At 51.6% G+C, this 18,770-nt stretch overlaps 4 protein-coding genes across 4 annotated transcripts; 2 read left to right on the top strand and 2 right to left on the bottom strand.

Annotated features, from left to right (window-relative positions):
• Nucleotides 1–226: 226 nt before the first annotated feature.
• On the bottom strand, nt 227–5,770 carry C8Q69DRAFT_488730 (hypothetical protein; the record flags this gene model as incomplete). Its single annotated transcript, XM_028632067.1, has 7 exons — nt 227–494; nt 550–1,203; nt 1,252–1,802; nt 1,905–2,072; nt 2,131–2,198; nt 2,270–2,315; nt 4,169–5,770. The coding sequence occupies 7 exons, from the start codon at nt 5,768–5,770 to the stop codon at nt 227–229; spliced, it is 3,357 nt and encodes a 1,118-aa protein (XP_028481576.1).
• Nucleotides 5,771–7,882: 2,112 nt separating this feature from the next.
• On the bottom strand, nt 7,883–9,052 carry C8Q69DRAFT_488729 (hypothetical protein; the record flags this gene model as incomplete). Its single annotated transcript, XM_028632066.1, has 2 exons — nt 7,883–8,880; nt 8,935–9,052. 2 exons carry the CDS (start codon nt 9,050–9,052, stop codon nt 7,883–7,885), a joined length of 1,116 nt encoding a protein of 371 aa, XP_028481575.1.
• Nucleotides 9,053–9,438: 386 nt separating this feature from the next.
• On the top strand, nt 9,439–13,435 carry C8Q69DRAFT_480663 (nuclear condensing complex subunit, C-term domain-containing protein). The gene is made up of 3 exons (XM_028631541.1): nt 9,439–10,154; nt 10,209–11,806; nt 11,860–13,435. The coding sequence occupies exons 1-3, from the start codon at nt 9,695–9,697 to the stop codon at nt 13,141–13,143; spliced, it is 3,342 nt and encodes a 1,113-aa protein (XP_028481574.1). The 5' UTR covers nt 9,439–9,694; the 3' UTR covers nt 13,144–13,435.
• Nucleotides 13,436–16,212: 2,777 nt separating this feature from the next.
• Nucleotides 16,213–18,265, top strand: C8Q69DRAFT_408600 (putative RNA binding protein; the record flags this gene model as incomplete). Its single annotated transcript, XM_028628205.1, has 4 exons — nt 16,213–16,368; nt 16,445–16,502; nt 16,568–17,274; nt 17,345–18,265. 4 exons carry the CDS (start codon nt 16,213–16,215, stop codon nt 18,263–18,265), a joined length of 1,842 nt encoding a protein of 613 aa, XP_028481573.1.
• Nucleotides 18,266–18,770: the final 505 nt, after the last annotated feature.

The raw sequence follows: 18,770 nt of genomic DNA, 5'->3' as shown, positions 1-18,770 counted from the left end.
CCAGCGGCTGCTCAGATGAAAGCAGCAGGCTGGATGCAGTCGAAGAAAATTAAAAGATAAGCGATGCCGATTCCCAGGATACCACTGAAGCAAATGGTCCGCGAGATCGAGTGAAGAGAAGATGAGACGAACAGATGCCAATCAAATATACAGTGAAATCGCAATCCGAAGGCCGCCAAATGTCAAGGCGACCACGTCAAACATCGGGCTACTCCGGTCTATATCGTCATACAGCGGGCCATCGAATACGCAGACCTTCTGTCCAGCGCTGATACAAGACATCGGCCAGCTGCTGCGTATGTTCCATCCCAGGAACATGCTGTCCTGGCAGATTCGGTGACTGGCCTTGCCATTCCACTTCGGCATGGACTTGCGCTGACTGACGGCGACGGTGACTCTTGAGATGAGGATTGTTCTGCGCGAGGACCAACCGTGGCTTCTGAGGAGCAGTGGGCGGAGCTTCAGGGAGAAGAGCAGCGGAAAGCTTTGCGTCCCTGGATAGCAGAAGTCAGCGTCGAACACCCCATTAAATACATGGGAGATACTTACCCTTGAATCTTATCATTCATTAACTTCACGATATGGTAGAGGCCTTCTGGATCAACCATTTCCAGATCACTCCAGGCTTCAGCTAACCGTGAAATGGCCTCTCTCTTCTCCCCGTCACCTGTATTCGCAAGGATCTCCTGGCAGGACAGGCCGACAGCCTTGTTGTACGCTCTTCGACCAAGCTGCGCCTCCTTGCTGTTGCTGTCCGAGAACAGAGTCTTCTGTCCCATATTCTCCTCCATACCCGCAGGCAGTGAAGAGTACTGGCCGTCGTCTCCTACCACTTTGTCCGACGTGCGGCGGAACTGACGAACGGTAGATGGGCTATTTCCAAAACTCAGGTTCAAGCCCAGCGGCTGTTTCACGCCACTAGACTTGCGCTTGCTGTTGGCTCTCTTGACGGACGGAGAACGTTCAGGTCCTGTCACCCGCCGTACTGTGAAGTTGGCAGCAGGCTGAGGTGGGTACTGCGGACTCTCGATATGGAGATTCTCCATTCCCTGAGACATTTCTGTCTCTTGCTCCTCGGGACATTCAAGTGGGATCGTGGGAAGCTTCTTCCTCCGCAGTGTCTGCTTGGGAATGGCCATTGTCGGTGCTTTGACTGTGTCGAAGACCCATCCGTCATCATCATCTTTGGGCGATATGGTATTCCTGAGACGGTTAGCTGTTGTTCATCTCGAGAAGGTCTCATTGACCTACAGAGACTCCGCATAGTATTTGACATTGTCTGTCTGGCCCTTTCCTGAGTCCCAGTCATGTTTCCGTTGGATCAACTCCTGCAGGGCCTCCGTCTTCCCGGCGTTCCTTATGAATTTATGTCTAAGCAGTTCCTTTGCCGAAGGTCTCCGATCCGGGTCCTTGATCAGACACTGAGCGATAAAATCCTTTACGGTGTTGCTGAAATCATTCCCTTCAAGTCGAGGAGCGGGTGCCTTCGGAATGAGGAACAGGACTTTCATCGGATGCGTGCTCGCATTCGGCGGCTCCCCGTTGAGCATCTCCATTGCCGTAATACCAAGAGACCAGACGTCTGCCTTGAAGTCATATCCAGCCTGCTGGATAACCTCCGGCGCCATCCAGAAAGGCGTCCCGACGAATGTGTTCCTTTGAGATTTGATATTAGTGAGTTGTGCGGCGACTCCGAAATCCGCCAGTTTGACCTTTCCGGCATGCGAGAGGAGAACATTTGCCGCCTTGATATCTCGGTGTATCTTTCCTTCGTTGTGCAGGTAATCCAGACCTAAAAGCAACTCGCGACAAATGATGGCAACATGGGCTTCGTTGAAAACTCCGGGTTTGAGCTATGAAAATTAGCTTTGGTACATCCCACGTCGAGTCGAAATCGGTATTACCAGGTCCAGACACGAGCCTCCTCCCAAGAATTCCATGACAATCCACAGCTTGTGGCCCCGCAAGAAGCTTGCCTTGTATTGTGTGACGAAAGGACTCGCACATGTCGCCAGGACCGAGATCTCTTGTTGAATTTCTTGGATGTCATCTTCACTCGATTCAAGGTCGATCTGGAGAAGAACGACAATGTCAGCTGGGCCCACCACCACAGGAGCTCACTCAACATACGTGCTTGATAGCAACCAGCTCTCCAGTCTCCTTCTCAATGGCTTTGTATACCGTCCCGAAGCTTCCACCTGTTTGCAGTTACCGCTGTTAGCACAAGAAGCTGACAACAAGACACAATGCTATGAATTGAGTAACTCACTCCCCAACTCCTCCATCATCTGGTATCGATTGGCCATGTCTTCCATCTTGCCTTACCGGCGACTTGCGCAGGAACAAGAAAAGTCAACGTCCAAACACGGAAACCAGCAAATCAACAGCACAAGCCCCCTCTGTTCGTCGAATCTAGGCTCTCGCCTGAATCGCAAGCAGCCCAGCGACAACAACTCAAAACGAGCAGCGGAGCTTGAAGCCTGAAGGAGGGGAAAAGACAACCCGACACAAGCAGCCCAAAGGGACGTGGAACGAGGGAGTGATTCGGGAAGAATGCGGGCGAACAAATTGATTATTATCTATCAAACGTCGCCTATCCCAAAAAGCTGCCGATCAAACCGTCCGAGCGGTCACCCGGAGCCTTTCGCAGCCGTGGGCCATCGTCCTCCCCTACCTAAACTTCTTCGAAGGTTGCCGCTGAAGTTCCGGGGCCAACATCCCGTCGCGCATAGCAACCAGGACACGCTAATGCGGCGTTATTTTAGGGCGGGTCTTTTAGATGTTCCACCCCCGGGTTGTTACCATGGGATTGTGATTGTGAGCAGATAATAATACTCTATAATATACGATAAATCTTCCATCGAGAAGGTCGGATCAGATGAGTATTATTCGATTATATTCCTGGGGATGACACACAAGAGATCATGTTTTTGCCTCATTGCCTTTTTCACATATAACGAACGAGATTTCCTGTTGCTGACAATCACATCAGCCCCCTCTCTACATCGTCCCGTTTCGGCAACTTGTTTACATCAAGAAGATAGTAATAATAATAACCAAAAGAAAATCGAACCACCTAAACGGGAGATTGTCTCACCGCTCAATATCCGAGAAGCGGATACCCGTCATATCACATCACACCTGATCATTGGCGATAATACGAGCAGATCACTACATCCATTGTCATCTAGAAGAGTCTCCCGTTGTACCGTGTCTTCTACTCTACAAAGTCAATTCGTGTTCGAGCCTCGGGACGGGAATTACTGTCATTAGCAAAGCGGCCCGCTAGGAACTACTACTATATACCAAGAGGAAGTAGAAAACGAAAAAAAATGGCAATAAAATGAAAATAAAGATAAAGATAAAGAAAAGACAATAATAAAGCACGAGGAATCAAACCAAGCTGAACTACATAACACCCCATCCTTCTCTTCCCTTTTCCTTCATATGAATCTTTTTTGCACAATTTCTCGTAAAAGCCACAAGGCAAGCAAAACGCAAGGACATCACGCTACCCCTCCACAACATAAACTTCCACGCTTCTACGCTCCCCCTTGCTTCGTACCTGAGCTCCAAGCCCTCCACAGCACACAGAAGACATGATGATTCGCACGTCAAGGACGTCACCTGCCAGGTACAAGAGCTGTCATTGCCTAGTTGCCCAAGTCTAGGTTCCATTCTTGGGGGTCTAGAATGAACTTTATATTGCTTATGCCTCTTCTGGGAGGAGTCCTTCTCCGGATTTTTCTGAGTCGGTTGATAGCCGAGGAACTTGATATACATAGTTATGCATGCTTGTGTGGGTTTGGGGGGGATTTAGGGTGCTGTACCTGCATATTTTGCGTCATAAGGGGTGATTTGTGGAGGACCATTGCTGGTGGTACCGTGGTAGATACTGGTTGCACTTTTCCTACTCAGGTCGTAAAGTGAGAAGGCCGAGGGTATATTACACGAATGGCTGCTCTAGATGTACAGTACATGCTTGCTTTAGTCCTGTGGACGTTTCCTTACGGTTCACGTGCTGCCCGTGGGAAGATAGAATGAAGATGAATCTGGAGCTGTCGCTTTTAGATTGTTTATATATACTTGTAAGGGTTCATGATTCCGTTCTGATGTCAAAGTTAGTCTCGCGTCATTCGTGAACAGTGAGATACCTAGGTCTACTTACCGGATCGTAGAGGTTCTTGATCTGCTTCATCAGCTTCAAGTTCGTGTCGTTCTGACTGTAGCCGATGAACTCCTTCTTAGCAAGCCCCAGTCCATGCTCGGCGCTGATACTGCCATTGCGCTTCTGGATCCACTCGTACACCCACGGCTCGATCGCCTTCTCGACATCCTTGTTGTACTGTCGCACGGAGACGTTCAAGTGAAGGTTCGAGTCACCCATGTGGCCGTATCCGACGACGTCTCTGACCGGGAAGGAGTCGTCATCTCCGACGAAGCCCAGCTTTGTCAGACGCTCCCGGCAGTCCTCCACGAGCTGGTAGAGTTCCGCCAACGGGATGGAAACATCATACTTGTAAGTACCACCCAGGTGGCTCAGGGTTTCCGTGATGCCCTCACGCCAGCCCCAGAGCGCCTGGATCTGAGACTCATCTTGCGCCAGAACACCGTCCGCAACGATGCCTTCACCCATGATATACTCCAGGAAGCTTTCCAGTTTAGCAATGTCATGCTCCGCATTGGATCCACTGGTCTCGATCAGGCAGTAGAAGGGGTAGTCTCCCTCCAGGGGGCGCTTGTTTCCAGTAACCTTGTGCACCAAGTTCTGCGTCCGTCCGTCCATCAGCTCAAACGCAGACAGGATCTCGGACAGTTGTCCCTTGGCCTCCTTGTAGGCCTGACGGACCTGGTCGAAGCTCTCCAGACCGAAGTAAGCGACGTTGACAGCCTTGGGACGAGGAGGGCACAGGATGGACACTCCGGTGATGATTCCAATCGTACCCTCGGCGCCAATGAAGAGCTGCTTGAGGTCGTAGCCGGTGTTGTTCTTTCGAAGCGTCGAGAGACCATCAAGAATGGTGCCATCGGGCAGGACAGCCTCAACACCCAGCACGTTTCCGTGCAGACTTCCGTAACGCAGTAGACGCAGTCCACCAGCGTTCGTAGCGACGTTGCCGCCAATGTGGCAGGATCCCTTGGCACCCAGATCCAGAGGGAACAGATGGTCTCGCTCTGCCAGATACTGATCGGCCACCTCCAGAATGACACCCGCATCGGCAACCAAGACTCCAGTGGCTTCATCGAACGAACGGATCTTGTTCATCCGGGAGGTGTTGATGACTATCTCGTCGAAAACAGGAACAGATCCTCCGACCAGTCCGGTGTTTCCACCCTGCGGCACCACAGCGAGCTTGTTCTCGTTGCAGTATTTCAAGATCTGGCTGACTTCCTCCTTGGTCTGGGGCTTGAGCACGAGTCTGGTGTGTCCGCGGTACTTGCGCATCCAGTCGCTGTTGAATGGCTCGATATCGTCTGCTGCTTCCGTCGTCACGCCATCAATGACGGCAGACTGAGCGTCCATAAGACTTTTGAAGTAGCGAACATGCTCTTCTGTCAGGTCAGCGAACTTGGGGTCCCGCTTGACGTTAGGATAGGCGGCGCTCGTATATTTGATTTCCTTTGTAGCGTCCGCTCCGACTGCGGAGGAGACGCTGAACGACCGCACCGCTGCTGCGGGCGCGTAAGGGACAATGGGGCGTGCGACGCGGCTGGCCCTGGGCAGTCGTGCCCGGCGAAGAGCAATTGAGACGCCTCTTGCGGTCGACATTATTGTTGGTGTATGAAGGTGAAGGAAGAAGTCGAGTCGAGACGAATATGACATCAAAAATATTCGGATTCTTCTCCGCCGCTAGCGATCGGAGGCTTGGTCGGAGGTAGCCCCCAACCAGACAACGGAGCGTAGAATGTAATACTACAATAGTTTTGATGCACGCGATTCTTGGGAGCTGTAAGATACGGGTATTGTTGCTATTATTTGACTGTACTGTACAAATTTATAGTGGATGGTTAGGCCTCGTTATGTGCGTAGACTTGAAGTAATGTATGGCAAAGACGTTGCAGGCCGAACAATATATATTTCGAGGACCTTGATCAATCCATGAACGCGAAATAACACTGCATCAGGATTTCCCATTTCTACCTGCTAGGTTTGGTCGCTATAACATTACGGAAGCATCCTTGTAGACAATACTGGGCGCATCAAGTATTCTGGTTGTGTCACAGTGCAGGTATCGGAATACTCCATTATCGTGTTTGCTGCTCTATGAACTGCACAAGCTCCAAGTCCAGCTAGCCTGCTAGATGAACCCCACGTTCTCTTCCCGCTTCCAACCCCCACTTTCGATGCGAGAGACCCTCAAGCATGGTTATTATAATCTCACTTATTTGCCATCCTGCTCGAGACTCTAGAGTACTAGGTATGATGGTGCCACTGATAAGTTAATTTCCATATCATCCAGGCACCGACCGAAGCTGGCAGAACTTCGGCGGAGGCAACAAACCAAAACAGGACTAGTGCCTCGCTTAACGGATCTCGCTTACACTAGCGCGAAACCCTCTTCCCGCTCCAAGGTATTTAAGCCTCCTCGACCGGCCCTCCTTTGATCTTTTTCTTTCTTTTCCTCTCCATCCTAGTGCACGGGCATACGCGTATCAGTGAGGATTCGTCCGAGATCGCGTTTTTGCTAGTTGAAAACTACCTAGTTTGACCGCTCCAGTTGGTCTTCGGATCGGCTGGGAATTTTTGAAAATCAAGTTCCATGACTCCCTACTGGATGGGTTCGGAGTCTTGTCAAACTGTGCTTTGCAGATCCTCACTGCAGGCACGACCGCTTCGCGATGCGTTTTGAGGAAACTCGATAACGCTGCGAGTGGTTGGGAAGATCGATCTTCTTTTCACTACTGTTCTAGCTGTCCTTGCGATAGCCTGTAGAGAAGAGAGATGCGATCCTGGCGTACGTTATTCCGATAGATCGATCGTCTATGGGAAACGTGGCTTGAGGTCTCAGTTTGGTGGATGATTTACAATCACGTGATTATGTCCGTTACACTCTAGCACACTTTGGTGGCTGGCTCCCATACAACATCGGCGGAGAGTCTTGTCTGTCGAAAACAGCCCAAGCACAATACTTCTGTAGATAGAGCACTGCTAGAAAACCAAATGTATCCTTTCAACACATTAAACCACTCTTCTATGCGAGGTGTGTGACAGTTAAGTCATTTGTATCAGGCCAAAGGATGCCGATCGATGGGCCACCACTCAAGCTACCAGGTGTATTTGCAGTGATAGGGCTGAAATGCCGCAGAATCCTTGCAATTTTCTCGACGGTGGTCAGTAACAGAATCAATAATCATTTCTCCTGTCCATTAAGATAGATCCCCAACCCGAGTTAGTGAAGAGATGGTTGCGGTCGAGGAATCTGAACTATACGAGGATCAACAAGCTCTCGTGCTTTCATTTGGTTCGTCGCCTGGTGAGAGCAGACACCACGGCTCAACTTGACCGCTAGCTAGATTATCGGATACTTTGATGACGCGATTGTCATACTTTGAGCCTCCAAGGAGGTGAGTCTCAGGACAAGAACGGCAGAGGTTGCCAAGGCAGTTCCGGTCCGGCCTTCTACATACTGATCATGAACGAAACGCTGCTCTGGTTACCCGTAATGCAGACAGGCTAATTTCTCAATGTATATGTACAGATACAAGACAGTGTTATGCGTCCCAACCAACACTGTTATTCAGACAATGGTTTATGTCGGAGCCTGCCTGCTGGCAGGCCTCCTGTCGGGTTCCTCCCACGCCTTTCTAGCTCCACCCACAGAGATGGATGGGTGAGCTAGTTGCTAGAGAACTCGAGCTCAGCGAGCTTCGCTCCCAGAGTTTAAGGCAGTACGATGTACTTCTCAAGGTGCTTAGGGATGGAATCCCGCAGGTTCTTGCTGCGCAGCCACTTATCGGAGAACAGGCGATCAGCATACCTGTACGCACCATCGCAGAGAATTGTCACGACTGTGTGACCTTTTCCTAGCTTCTCAGCAACCTCCTTGGCGGCAACAACATTAAGAGCGGAGCTAGCACCCAGGTACAGGCCCTCTTCATCGAGGCAGCGGTAGATCATCTCGATGGTCTTCTCGTCGCTGATATTTAGTGAACCGTCGAGTAGATCAATGTCAGGCTTCAAGTTGTCCGTGATACGTCCCTGTCCAATGCCCTCGGTGATACTGCTGCCCGTACGTTCAACCAGTTTGCCACCGCTCTGGATGTAACTGTGGAGGACACTGCCTGGAGGGTCGGCCAAGAAGCTCTTGACTCGTCCGTCGCTCACGGTTTTCAAATATCTTGTGATACCAGCCAATGTACCAGCAGTTCCCGTGGCGCAAGTGAAAGCATCGATCTTTCCTTCCGTCTGCGTCCAGATCTCCGGACCAGTAGTCTCAATATGAGCCTGACGGTTGGCAATATTGTCGAATTGGTTCGTCCAGACAGCGTTATCAAGCGATTCCGCATGACGACGTGCCTGGTGGTTGTAATTCTCAGGGTTGTCGAATGCCACGGCAGGTACCGGGTAGACCTCGGCACCGAGCAGGCGCAGGAGATCAATCTTGCCCTGCGACTGAGTATTAGGCATATAAATCACGAGCTTATAACCCTTTGAACGGCAGACGTGGGCCAGTCCAATTCCGGTGTTTCCAGCCGTGCCCTCGACAACTGTTCCACCAGGACGGAGAAGTCCCTTTTCCTCCGCATCCTTAACGACGTAAAGCGCGGCTCGGTCCTTAACACTTCCACCGGGGTTCTGGAATTCAGCCTTGCCCAGGATATTGCAGCCGGTCTGCTCAGAGAGGCGCTTCAGGCGGATCAGTGGAGTATTTCCAATGGCTGCATAGGATCAGATTGTTAGCTACAGTCTAGCATTGAATGATGGAAACATGCCTTCCGTGAGACCGTTGACGACGCCCTGCGCCTTGGACACCTTGATGTGGTACGGAGTCGAAGCCTCAGCGCTCCGCAGCGCCGTCGTGGCGAACTGGCGCACACCTCTTCTGAACATGCTGGGCAGCTCTGATCTTTGCAGTGTCTGTGTGAGCTGATCAGACAAGAGATTCCAGGAAAATCAATAATGTCGCAATCGCCGGCTTCTCCGCAAAGACCGTCCGATTGTCGGGATGAGTCAGCACAGCCGCGAAATCACGTGTGCGGGACGGATACTTGTCCGATAAAGATGGGAGTGAACGAGCATTGCAGCCTTGTATGAGAACTAGAATCATGCTAGAGGAATTGGTCTAATAATTTTCCTGTTCAGAGATGAATTGTGTCAATGATCCTTCAAAATGAGGAACATGAAGCTGGAAACTGCCTGTAGATGTAGCCCTTACCCTAGCCCTTGCCCTTATCTTAGCGTGAGCGTGACAGCGGAAGCCTCAGCTTTGTTTACCCCTTCGGGCCTTTGTTTACTCCGCGCCGTGCAGTCATCAGTTTCATCGACGATACGGCGGTTGTCTTCGACAACCTGATCAGGACAATATCGCATCGCATTGCATCTGCAGACATTGACGACTGTTAAGACTTATGACGCTTAGTTTAAGAATGTCTTAAGTTTCCCGTGGACTCGACCGTCAGCGACCGAGATTTCACCCATCCCCTAATTAACTCGAACATAACGTAGTCGACACACCTTCGCAGAGGTATCATCATGCCTGCTCGAGTTTCCGCCCGTTCTAGCAGCACCACCGCGCGCAGATCGTCTGCGCAGCCATCTGGGCGCGCGGGATCTGTTGCGCCCTCAGTCGTTCCGGAAGAACCTGCGCCGCCTAGCACTTCGCCCTCCTTGCGCCGGGATGTTTGCACGATATTTGCCGATTCCCAGCGCTCTACTACAGTTCACCGGAAGCTGGTTGTTCGACTGCGGAAGATACAAGAGACTTGTTGTGGAATAGTGGCCAAGAAAGGAAAGACGGGCAAGAAAGGCCCGGATGGACAGAACGAGCCGGAGGAATATATCCTACCAGAAGAACAGACGGAGGCCGAGAAAGAGTTCAACGTCGAGATAAGCAGGTGTATACTGCGTCTGGTTCCTATCAAGAAGTCGGAGCCTGTTGGAGATCGCGTAATCCGCTTTTTGGGACTGTTTGTGGCTCACGCATCAGAAAAGGGTGAATACACATCTATTCCTATCGGCCTTAAGGCTTGATGCTGACATTGAGCAGAAACGCGGATATTTGCGCCCGCAGATGAGGACGACACGTTCCCAGAGACCCCTACGGCACGGCTGATACATCATGTTATCTCAATCATGACCCCGCTGCTGGCAGCGAAAGACAAGACTGTGCGATACCGTACAACACAAATCATATCTCACATCATCAATTCCGTCGACTCGATCGATGATGAGCTTTACCATCTGATCCGCCAGGCCCTTCTGAAGCGGATCAGAGATAAGGAGCCTACGGTTAGGGTACAGGCGGTCCTGGGTCTGGGACGTCTGGCTGGAAACGACGCAGAAGAGGATGACGATGACGATGGAGGAGCCGCTCTACTTGAGAAGCTAATTGATATTCTGCAGAATGACACTAGTGCGGAAGTGCGCAAGACACTGCTTCTTAATCTGCCGCTCTCAGCTTCCACTTTGCCCTATCTCCTCGAACGTGCCCGTGACCTCGATGCAGCCACCAGACGTGCACTGTACGCGAGACTACTCCCCACGTTGGGAGACTTCCGTCATTTGTCATTGTCTATGCGCGAGAAGCTCCTCAGATGGGGTCTTCGAGACCGTGACGATAATGTTAAGAAAGCGGCGGGCAAACTATTTTATGAGCGATGGATCGAAGACTGTGCTGGGAAGAGAGATGATGCGGAACAAGGAGGCCCAGTGGGCCAGCTGTCGCCTCCAAATCTTTCCGCGCTCTTGGAGCTGCTGGAGAGAATCGACGTGATCAACTCCGGTATGGAGGGCGGTGTTGCGCACGAAGCGATGAAGAGCTTCTGGGAAGGTCGCCCTGATTATCGAGAAGAGATTCTCTTTGATGAAGCGTTCTGGGATACGCTTACTGCGGAATCCGCGTTTCTGGCGCGCAGCTTCAATGATTTCTGCCGACTGGAGAACGACGGAAAATACGAATCCCTGGGCGATGAGAAGATGCCAGAAGTGACAGCTCTGGCTTATTTCTTATCGAAATACACTACAGCCCTCCTGGAGAAGATCAAAAATGCCAAGGAGATGGGCGAGGGTAATGAGGAAGACACGGTGGAGAATGAATTTATCGTTGAACAGCTCCTTCATATCGCTCTCACTTTGGACTACAGTGATGAAGTCGGAAGGCGGAAGATGTTCTCGCTTCTACGGGAGACACTGGCCGTTGCAGACTTGCCTGAAGAGTGCACGAAGCTCACAGTGGAAGTCTTGAGAGCCGTCTGTGGGCCCGATGCTGCGGGAGAAAGCGAGTTCTGCGGTGTGGTTCTTGAAGCAGTTGCAGAGGTCCACGATAATATCATGACGGAGGATAGCTTCGTTTCCGCCAAGTCTGAACTGAGTGACGATGCTTCAAGCCGTCATCGATCCGAGACTCCTGATCAGCCTTTCGATAAAGAACAGGCCAAGGCTAAGATTCTCCGAGAGATCGTTATCAACATGAAGTGCCTGCATATCGCCCAGTGCATGCTCCAAAATGTGGAGGGCAATCTGCAGAAGAACATGCATTTAGTCACCATGTTGAATAACCTCGTGGTTCCGGCTGTTCGGAGTCATGAAGCGCCTATCAGAGAAAGGGGACTGGAATGTTTGGGTCTCTGCTGTCTACTTGACAAGGTACGTACCTAATAACCATTATTCTCCATTTCGCAGGCTGACTTGTCTTGTAGACCCTCGCAGAAGAGAACATGATTCTCTTTATCCATTGCTATAGCAAGGGACACGAAGCTCTCCAAGTGACCGCGCTACAAATCCTTTCGGACATGCTCACGACCCATCCCACCCTGCTTCTTCCTGTTGCTCAGCCGGATGGCGACACTGTATCCCCGCCGGTTTTCCAGAAATCACTCTTGAAGGCGTTTTCAAGGGCCCTGAAAGCCAATTCGCCAGCCTCGGTTCAGACTTCTGCAGCCACAGCTCTTTCGAAGCTTCTGCTCACCAACACTTTCTCGCCCTCTGGACCTAATATCCCCCCTGCTATCAAAGAACTGAACGAGTCTGCCATCGAGACCCTCCTACAGTCCCTGGTGGTTTCGTTCTTCCACCCACGAACTCGGGAAAATCCTGCACTGAGACAGGCTCTTGCCTACTTCTTCCCCGTCTATTGCCATTCTCGTCTGGCCAACACGGAGCATATGCGCCGGATAGCTGTACCGGTAGTCCGGGCGGTTCTCCACGCAGCAGAGGAGTACTTCTCTCTCGAAGCAGAGGAAGATAGCGATGGCGACATCGACGAGAGCCTCGCTGAGCGAGAAGTCAAGGCTCTCATGACCGGAGTCGTTGGTATGCTTGTTGAATGGACTGATGAGCGACGAGTGGTTGGCCTGGGAGGAGAACGGGTGCTCGCGGGAGGCGCGGCCAGTTCCAGTGCTTGCGGCTTTGTGCACTTGGCGCTGGTGAAGGATATTCTAGAGCGCGTTCTTGGAGTAAGCGCAGGTGCTCCGAAGTGCACAAGGGAAGAGAAGAAACTGTTGTTTTCGATTGTAAGCAAGGTGCATATTGCACCACCCTCGGCACCGGCGGCGTCCTCGAGAGCTGGCTCGCGTGCTGGCTCTCGTGCACCTGAGGGTGAAGATCCATTCCGCTCCAGCACACGCAGTGCTACGACTGAGATCGATGCCGATCAAGCCAAGCTTGCAGAGGAAACCAAGGAGCTCCTCGACGAGGCCATTGAGGAGAATGTCGCAGTGGATGCCTCCAGCAGAAACGCCCTCGTAAAGGTCAAGAACTCCGTCCTGAAGATCCTCACCATGCGGGCCATGAAGGAGGCCGAACGCAACACCAGGGAACGTTCGGCGACTGCAGAGACAGACTTCACGGATGCACGACAATCTGTCGAACCCGCCGGGGATATCCGCCCCACCACAGAGATGGAACTGAGCGTGATTCAAGAAGAAGAGGACGATGAGGAGAGCCGAGAAACGATGATCAAGGTTGAGAATGAGGATGCGTGACGAGTAATATTCCTTTGACCTTTGGCTTTTTCTTTCCCTCAGTTAGCATCTACTTTCCGACATGCGACGGGCTCTTTGGATCGGGATTTTCTAGGTTATGGGCATGTTTTGATCTTCTTCGGATTGAATGAACACAACGCTATTGTTTTAATGCTATCGTTCCGTTATACCTCTACCAATATCATAGTTGCCTTATTTTTCTTATTTTAGCCTGCAGGACAACCCACACCTTCACGTAGGATATTCTAGAGGCTCGAATGCAGGGAAACCATATAGGTAAAGCAAACTAAAGTATCATGCAACCTGATCAGATCATCAGAATCAGGAGGACCATCTTTAATTTCCAAATGCCGACGCCAAAGCCACGTGGAGACACCCGCCACTTCCATCGAACCAGGATGACCTGCAAGCGTTAGAGTATTTTTTTACCCGGTGCCAGATTCCGGGAACTCTTCCGCGACGCAAGGATTAGATAGGTTACTAGACTGTAGTAGGAGAGAGCATGCGCTATCTATCTTTTCCCCGTTGTGGTATAGAATCGAATAGAGTAATTCCGCGGGACTTTGGGGTATCCGGTGCCGCGAATAGTATGACTATGATGTGATACCGACTGGGACTGGGACTGGGATACTTAGGGATTGGGGGGGATCTAGACCCTTGATTTTTTTTTTTGTCTTTGAGCCGGGGGAAGGCGATTTGCTTCTTGGGGGTGATTTGCCTTCGGTTAGATATGACTGTAGAACTAGAACTGGTATCTATTCGATGTAGGGATGTGGAGTTGAGTTGCCTGATTGAGACTCAGACTGGTTGTTATATTTTACTAGGACCATTATATTATTATGCCTGCGACGATCGACTTGAGTAGATGGCGTGAGGGTTCTATCTAGCGGTAGATAGATACCCTGGGGATCCTCGTCTTTATGGTATGTACTATCTGCGACGGTCGGATGACGCGGTAGGGTGATTAATTATTCAAGGGAAACCCTCCCGCGCTGCACGAAATTGGAACTGGCGTAACTAGGTACCAAACAAGGGAGATCCCGAATCTCTCAATTCCCCAGGACCAAAGAAGAAGATGAGATGTGAATGAAGGCTGGCAAGGTTGTCTGTGTCGCAGCTCGCTGCATGGATGTGGAATCCGCGTTAGATAGTTGAGAAACGGTACGATGCATGCAACTGGCAGGATTGAGACAATTCCTATAGTTATTCTGTGCTATTAATATTCAATTTGCCGCTCGTTCCTCTTTCCTGTCGAACACTTAGTTAGGGCCTGGCCTGTGTTCCAAACTTCCCAGACATCTAATTCTACCTAGGTAGGTAGTTATCTGTTGGCGCCTGGACTGGGTTGATGACGAGTCCCCTATGAGAGTTGTCGTGTGCAGACGCGACAACCAACGACACCAGGCCGTTTTGGCGGACTTGAGCATAGGTTTCTTGTTGTTGTGGCTCCACAACGTTCTCCCTTAAAAGAGCTCGCAACGTGTTGAGGGGATTGTCCAATTTGCAGACTCGCAGAGGAGTTAAGTTGGGCTAGAAAAGCGGAAGGACGTCCTAGCTTCAGAGCTTACAGCAGCTAAGTAGATACTCCGCCCGAGCTTTCTCTTAGACGATGTCCTGCTCTGGCTTTTCCGGCCGTTGCTGATAATCCTCGCCAGGGGGGGGCTTCCCGTTAGTTAAGTTATTAATTCATGATGAATGATCAGAGAAGCATATTCGTATGTATTATTATTATTTGTTATGTACTGAATCTTCTTCACCGCAGGTATTATTTACTTGTCAACTGAGCTAGTTAGCTGTTTTCACAACAAAAATCCAGTGCAGTAAAAACTTAAACGTGTTCCAACCACCGGGGAGCTGGGACAGTGAATGCTATTGCAATCTGCTCCGGAGTACCTCGTAAAGGGCATCAGAAACACCGGATCTTGTCATCTGGTTGGCCAATGTACCGATGTCAGAGTATTTATTTCCAAAACCGCAATTGCCAGTGCCCGCGTAAGTAGTCTCGACTGGGTTCGCGTACCTTCGGATGTGAACTGGCCGAGCCAAGGTACAGTGCACGACCAGAAAAAAAAAAAGAAAAGAAGCTGTTAATGAGTGGTGAACCACAGCTGTGCGGGTAAAAAGGAAAAGAGAAGGAGAAGGGAAAAAAGGATCTGAAGCTGGTTGTGTTCCCACTTTGTGCGGATCGAGCTTTTGACGGCTGGAAAAAAATAAAAAAAAAATTATATGAAGGGACAAATAATCAATGCATCAGTCTCGAACAGTCGAGGCTGGATGCGATATGAAGGAAAGATGACTTGAGCTAGTTATATCTACGTACTGTAATACTCCCCTCTAGCAAATTGAGCGATCTTCGATGCCCCTCAACCGTGCGTTTAACGGTGCATTAGATAGATACCATAGACATTTATTTGTATGCGGAGTGGTGGGAGGAACCATTCCCCGGACTGCAAGAATCACTGCATGTATGTACTGTACACAGAGGCTGTAGCATCCATGTCCAAGAGCTTCCCCCCCCTCCTTCAAGTAGACGTGGTCTGATCCAAGAACAAATGGCTATATTCCCGTTGAGGCTCGAGTATCTTTGTCCGGCGGCGGTACCTTGGACATCAACGTCTTCCGGGACGATCCCGCGACAAGACGACGAAAGCAAAACGGCCAGAGAGACACTGTAGTCTAGTCCAGGAATAATGATAAGAATAATAATGCTCTTTGTCTGGAGAGATTCGAATCGATGGTTGGCATCCCCTGGTCTCTCCCTCGTGCTGGCCCGGCGCGGCGCTGGCCTGGCCCGTCTCGCTCTCCGTCTCAGGCTGACCCCCAAAGCCGAAACTTTTCTGATCCACGGTCCACCACCAACGGAACACTTCCTCTTCCTCCCTCTTCTCTCCTCTCTCATCCTCTCCGTCCTTTCTTCCCCTTCCCTTTCTCTCCTCCTTCGACCATTCTACGTCACGGCACGTTCCTGTCGTGATTCGTGTCTCTCGCTTTCCCGCAGGAGACACTCTTTGTGTCCGTCTTTCCCCTGCCGCCAGTCCGGCCTCTGCCCAGCAGCAGAGAGAGAGAGAGATGGCATCCGCTCCGGCGCCCTCCCCGAAGCTGGATCGTTACATCGTCGTCCATGTTGCGACGACCTGTGATGAACATGGCGTCTATGTCACTAAGGATTCGGCCGAGGTGATCGAGCTGGGATGGATCTTGCTGGACACAAAGACTTGTGAGGAGGTGAGTGAAACTTGCGGTGATCCCCCGTTGTGTTCGCTCCTGAACACTTCCGCTGACTGAGTTTCGCTCTGCACAGCTTCACCGCGAAAGCGTCCTCGTCAAGCCCGTCAACACCCCCATTACGCCTCTCTGCAGTAAGTCCGACGGCCCGTCAATGCTTATCGCCTGACCCGAGGAATCAATGGCTGATGGAATATAGCGAGTTTGACGACTTTGACCTGGGAGCATGTCCGCACGGCAGGAACCTTTCGGGACGCCATCAACCGCTTCGACTCGTTTGCTCAGGAGCACCTGTTGAGCAAGAACCTGGAGTTCTCCTTTGTTACCCTCGACTCGTGGGATCTCCGTGTCCAGCTTCCTCGAGAGGCCCGTGACAAGGCCGTGGTTCTGCCGCCATACCTGCAGCACTCCCGCACCTTCGACCTTCGCACTGAATACCAGAGGTGGCAGACTCATCACCCGGAATCTTTGCCTTTTGGCCCCAGCTCGCTGGCCAACATCTGTGCCGCCCTCGAAGTTGAGCCCGTCCAGTCGTCCGCACCCATCAAGCACAACCTTCCTTTCCACCTCCAGGCCTTGGCTCCCGCGTCTCCCCGACGTGCGATGGAAGAAGCCATCACCCTGGCTCGAGTCCTCCGTGGTCTGATCCGCAAGTCTCAACCTCCGCATGAGCACCCTGAAATCCTGACTCGTCCCATGGATGCCCGGGCCGATGTTCGTGCCTTCTTGGCCGAACGCAGCAAGGTTCTCCACATGAGCGGTCTGCCCCATGATACTACACAGTCCGAGCTGGAGAGCTGGTTCACGCAGTTTGGAGGACGACCCATTGCCTTCTGGACCCTGCGGACGCCTGATCAGCACAAGCCTACGGGAACCGGATTTGCCGTTTTCTCGTCCCACGAGGAGGTATGGCCATTTCTTCTGCATTCAGCGGGTCTAGCCGTTTTTCTTTTACTAACAGTGTGTGTTTGACTAGGCTGCGGAGAGTCTTTGCATGAACGGACGTGCTCTCAATGAGAAGGCTATCGAAGTCTCTCCTTCATCGAGCCGTGTCCTTGACCGTGCGGCTGAGATTCTTACCCCGTTCCCGCCCTCGAAGAATCGCCCTAGACCTGGTGATTGGACTTGCCCGTCTTGCGGATTCTCCAACTTTCAACGCCGTACAGCTTGTTTCCGCTGCTCTTTCCCGGCGGTCGGTGCTGCTCCGGACCCTATGGGATTTGCTTACGGCTATGGCCCCCCATCTATGATGCCCCCTCACATGGGCCATCACGGAGGCCATGGTATGGGCCACTCTCGCGGCGTGGGTGGTAATGGCGGTGTTGTGCCTTTCCGAGCTGGTGACTGGAAGTGTGGATCTGAAGGATGTGGCTACCATAACTTTGCTAAGAACATCAACTGCCTGCGCTGCGGTGCTCCTCGCTCTGGAGCAGCTGTTGTGGCTGATTCCGCTTTCCCGTCCCCCATGGATCAGCCCGCTGGCTTCGGTATGGGACCTGGCTCGATGACGAGCACCCCGGGACCCGGTCCGTTTGCCTCCACCGCTGGCGCTTTTGGTGGATTCGGTCAGCAGTTTGGGGCTCCTCCCAACAACTATGGTCTTCCCTCTGGCCTTGGCAACGCTCCTGGACCATATCCGCCTATGGGCCAGATGAATGCAGGATACGGCTCGACCAACGCGTCACACTCGGCGGCCTCTTTTGGTAACCCCGCAACCCAGGCTGCGTTTACTGGTGCTGACCATGCTGGTCCTGCTGCCAATGCTTCTAACGGAAACTTCTACGGTAATGACGGTTCGAACGACCCGTTTGCGTTCCTTTCCACTGGTCTTGGAGGTCTTACAGTGAGCGACGATTCCCGGCGGAACGGCGCTTCTACCAACAAGTCTCCAGCATAAACGTCGGGAGGAGCATACGATATCCTCAGCTCTGCTTGTCGCTATGGGATTGTGCTTAACGGTCGGCATCGGTGTGGATCGATTCTTGTTTGGAGCGTGCTTGTATAAGGAAATAACTTTGGGTGCATTTGGCTGGTAGGAGCAGGCTGGGAGCTTGTCGTTGGTTCGCGCGGGGTTTTCGCTGGGTATCTCGGTCTCTGGTCCGCCCTATCCGGCTTGTTTATATTCCGTATTCAAAAAAAGCGTTGCATGGTATCCAGGGGAAATTCTTACTGCGACAACGGGCAGGTGGCGGGATGCGTCCTTTCACGTCAGTTACTTCGACTTTCATGTTTTTGTTTTCCTTTTCAGGCGGGAGGCCTCGACCAGACTTCGGAGATCGAGCGTTTTCACCAATGACGAAGAGCGGAGACGTGCAACATCAACGTGCCATGAGAACAGGTATTTCGGATGCCTCTCTTTTGCCCACGGCAACAATATAATGCGGCGGGAACATATTGGAAAT

The sequence above is a fragment of the Paecilomyces variotii genome, assembly GCF_004022145.1.
Source record: "Paecilomyces variotii strain CBS 101075 chromosome Unknown C8Q69scaffold_15, whole genome shotgun sequence".
Classification (NCBI taxonomy): Eukaryota; Fungi; Ascomycota; class Eurotiomycetes; order Eurotiales; family Thermoascaceae; genus Paecilomyces; species Paecilomyces variotii.
This window is presented reverse-complemented; position numbering and strand designations above follow the sequence as displayed.